The sequence below is a fragment of the Gekko japonicus genome, unplaced genomic scaffold (genome assembly GCF_001447785.1).
Source record: "Gekko japonicus isolate JY-2015 unplaced genomic scaffold, Gekko_japonicus_V1.1 scaffold1824, whole genome shotgun sequence".
In the NCBI taxonomy this organism is placed as follows: Eukaryota; Metazoa; Chordata; class Lepidosauria; order Squamata; family Gekkonidae; genus Gekko; species Gekko japonicus.
The window spans coordinates 126282-128206 of NW_015165876.1; the positions used below are offsets into that span (position 1 = coordinate 126282).

A 1925-nucleotide genomic window follows, 5' to 3' on the forward strand; every position below is an offset into this window, starting at 1 on the left:
AGGTGGGTGTGGCTGGATGACCACACTTCTGGTAACATGGGGGTAACATGGGCCTAATGTGCTAATGAGCGGTGCTGTCAGGGGTGTGGCCTAATATGCTAATGAGTTTTTGCTGTTGGGTGTGGCCTATTATGCTAATGAGTTCCTGCTGGGCTTTTTCTACAAAAAGAGCCCTGGCAACCCTGGTATAATGCCCATTGATTCAGATTCCCTTCCAAGCCCATGTTACTTCCTTGTTTTTTCTTTTGTGTCTCCAGGATATGGGCACGCCGCCCCCGGGACCAACGCCGGGAAGGCCTTCTGCATGTGCTACGCCGCCTTGGGCATCCCTTTGACGCTGGTGATGTTCCAGAGCCTGGGTGAACGCATGAACACCTTTGTCAAGTATCTCTTGCAGCGGATGAAGAAGTGCTGCCGGATGAGGAGCACGGACGTCTCCATGGAGAACATGGTGGCCGTCGGGTTCTTCTCCTGCATTGGGACCCTTTGCATAGGGGCGGCAGCCTTTTCCCAATGCGAGGAGTGGAGTTTTTTCCAGGCCTTCTATTACTGCTTCATCACATTGACTACCATCGGGTTTGGGGATTACGTGGCCCTTCAGTCGAAAGGGGCCCTCCAGAAGAAGCCGCTGTACGTGGCGTTTAGCTTTATGTACATCCTGGTGGGGTTGACAGTCATCGGGGCCTTTCTCAATCTGGTTGTTCTCAGGTTGTTCATGAACATCGAGGAAGAGCGCCGGGAGGCTGAGGAGCGTGCGTCCCTGGCCGGGAACCACAACAGCATGGTCATCCACATCCAAGAGGATTCCCAGCATGGCCGGCCACAGTACAAAGCGGAGGTGACCGACCTCCAGTCCGACTGTTCTTGCATGTGCTACCGGTCCCACGAATACACCAGCCGGGTGGTGTCCCACCAAAACTCCTTCAGCTCCAAGCTGAACCTTCAGTACTTTCATTCGATCTCCTACAAGATCGAGGAGATCTCGCCAAGCACATTAAAAAACAGCCTCTTCCCGTCTCCCGTAAGCTCCATCTCTCCCGGATTGCACAGCTTTACAGACAGCCGGAGGCTCATGAGACGGCGGAAGTCCATTTGAGAAATCACCCGTCTTGGCGGGGGTTTTCGGTCCTTTTTATCCTTAAGGTTGTTTTTAAAGAAACCCCTTGAGCGAGCCAGAGTGAGGATAACAAGGATAAAAGATAATGGGGTAAAAAAAGGACATCTCTCCTCTGAGACTCAGCTCTGGAGCATGAAGCATGGATGAACCCTATCTCCAGCAACGTATGCCTTACATTTATCCCCCCCTCGGTAGTCAGTAGATTCGAGGTGACGGGAAGTGGGTATCCAAATTCCAAAGTTGCACACACGGTTGGGAGCCTTCATGTGCCGCATGGCACTTCTTCCTAACAAACTCTGTCCCCCACCCCCAACCCCCACAAGCAGGTCGCTGTGTGTGTGAGCACGGGTGTGTATGTGTGGGTGGAGCGTGTGGGTATGGGTGCGCACGCACAATGCCACAACCAGTGCCATGTGACTGGCGAGAGTCTCGATTGGAGCTATCGGGTGTCGGGTTTAATTTCCGTTTCTTTTTCTTCCGCCCATTTTTTTTCGGTCCGCTTTTTGGCTTCCAAAAGAAGGGGGAAATGGGGGAAGGGGGGGAGAGCTGCAATTCTTATTCTTATTCTTATTATTTGGTTTGCTGAATCAAGCATGCGCCATAAACAATCAATATACCGAGTGTATCATGATAATTTTTTTAATGCTAGATTTTATTAGATTGTATTAACATTAATGGGAAAAAAGAGAGGAACGAGGCAGGAAAGAAAGACTGCTTTTGCTTGCCAGGTCGAATCCTTTTAAAAAAAATAAATTAAAAATACCGCATGCATTTTGTAAAAACTGGTATGCATTTTGAAAACTCACAA

General features: G+C 50.0%; 1 protein-coding gene across 1 annotated transcript; it reads left to right on the plus strand.

Annotated features, from left to right (window-relative positions):
• Positions 1 to 257: 257 nt before the first annotated feature.
• Positions 258 to 1096, plus strand: KCNK9 (potassium channel, two pore domain subfamily K, member 9; the record flags this gene model as incomplete). Its single annotated transcript, XM_015411276.1, has 1 exon — positions 258 to 1096. A coding segment is annotated over one exon (839 nt), but the record flags the coding sequence as incomplete, so codon positions are not given.
• Positions 1097 to 1925: the final 829 nt, after the last annotated feature.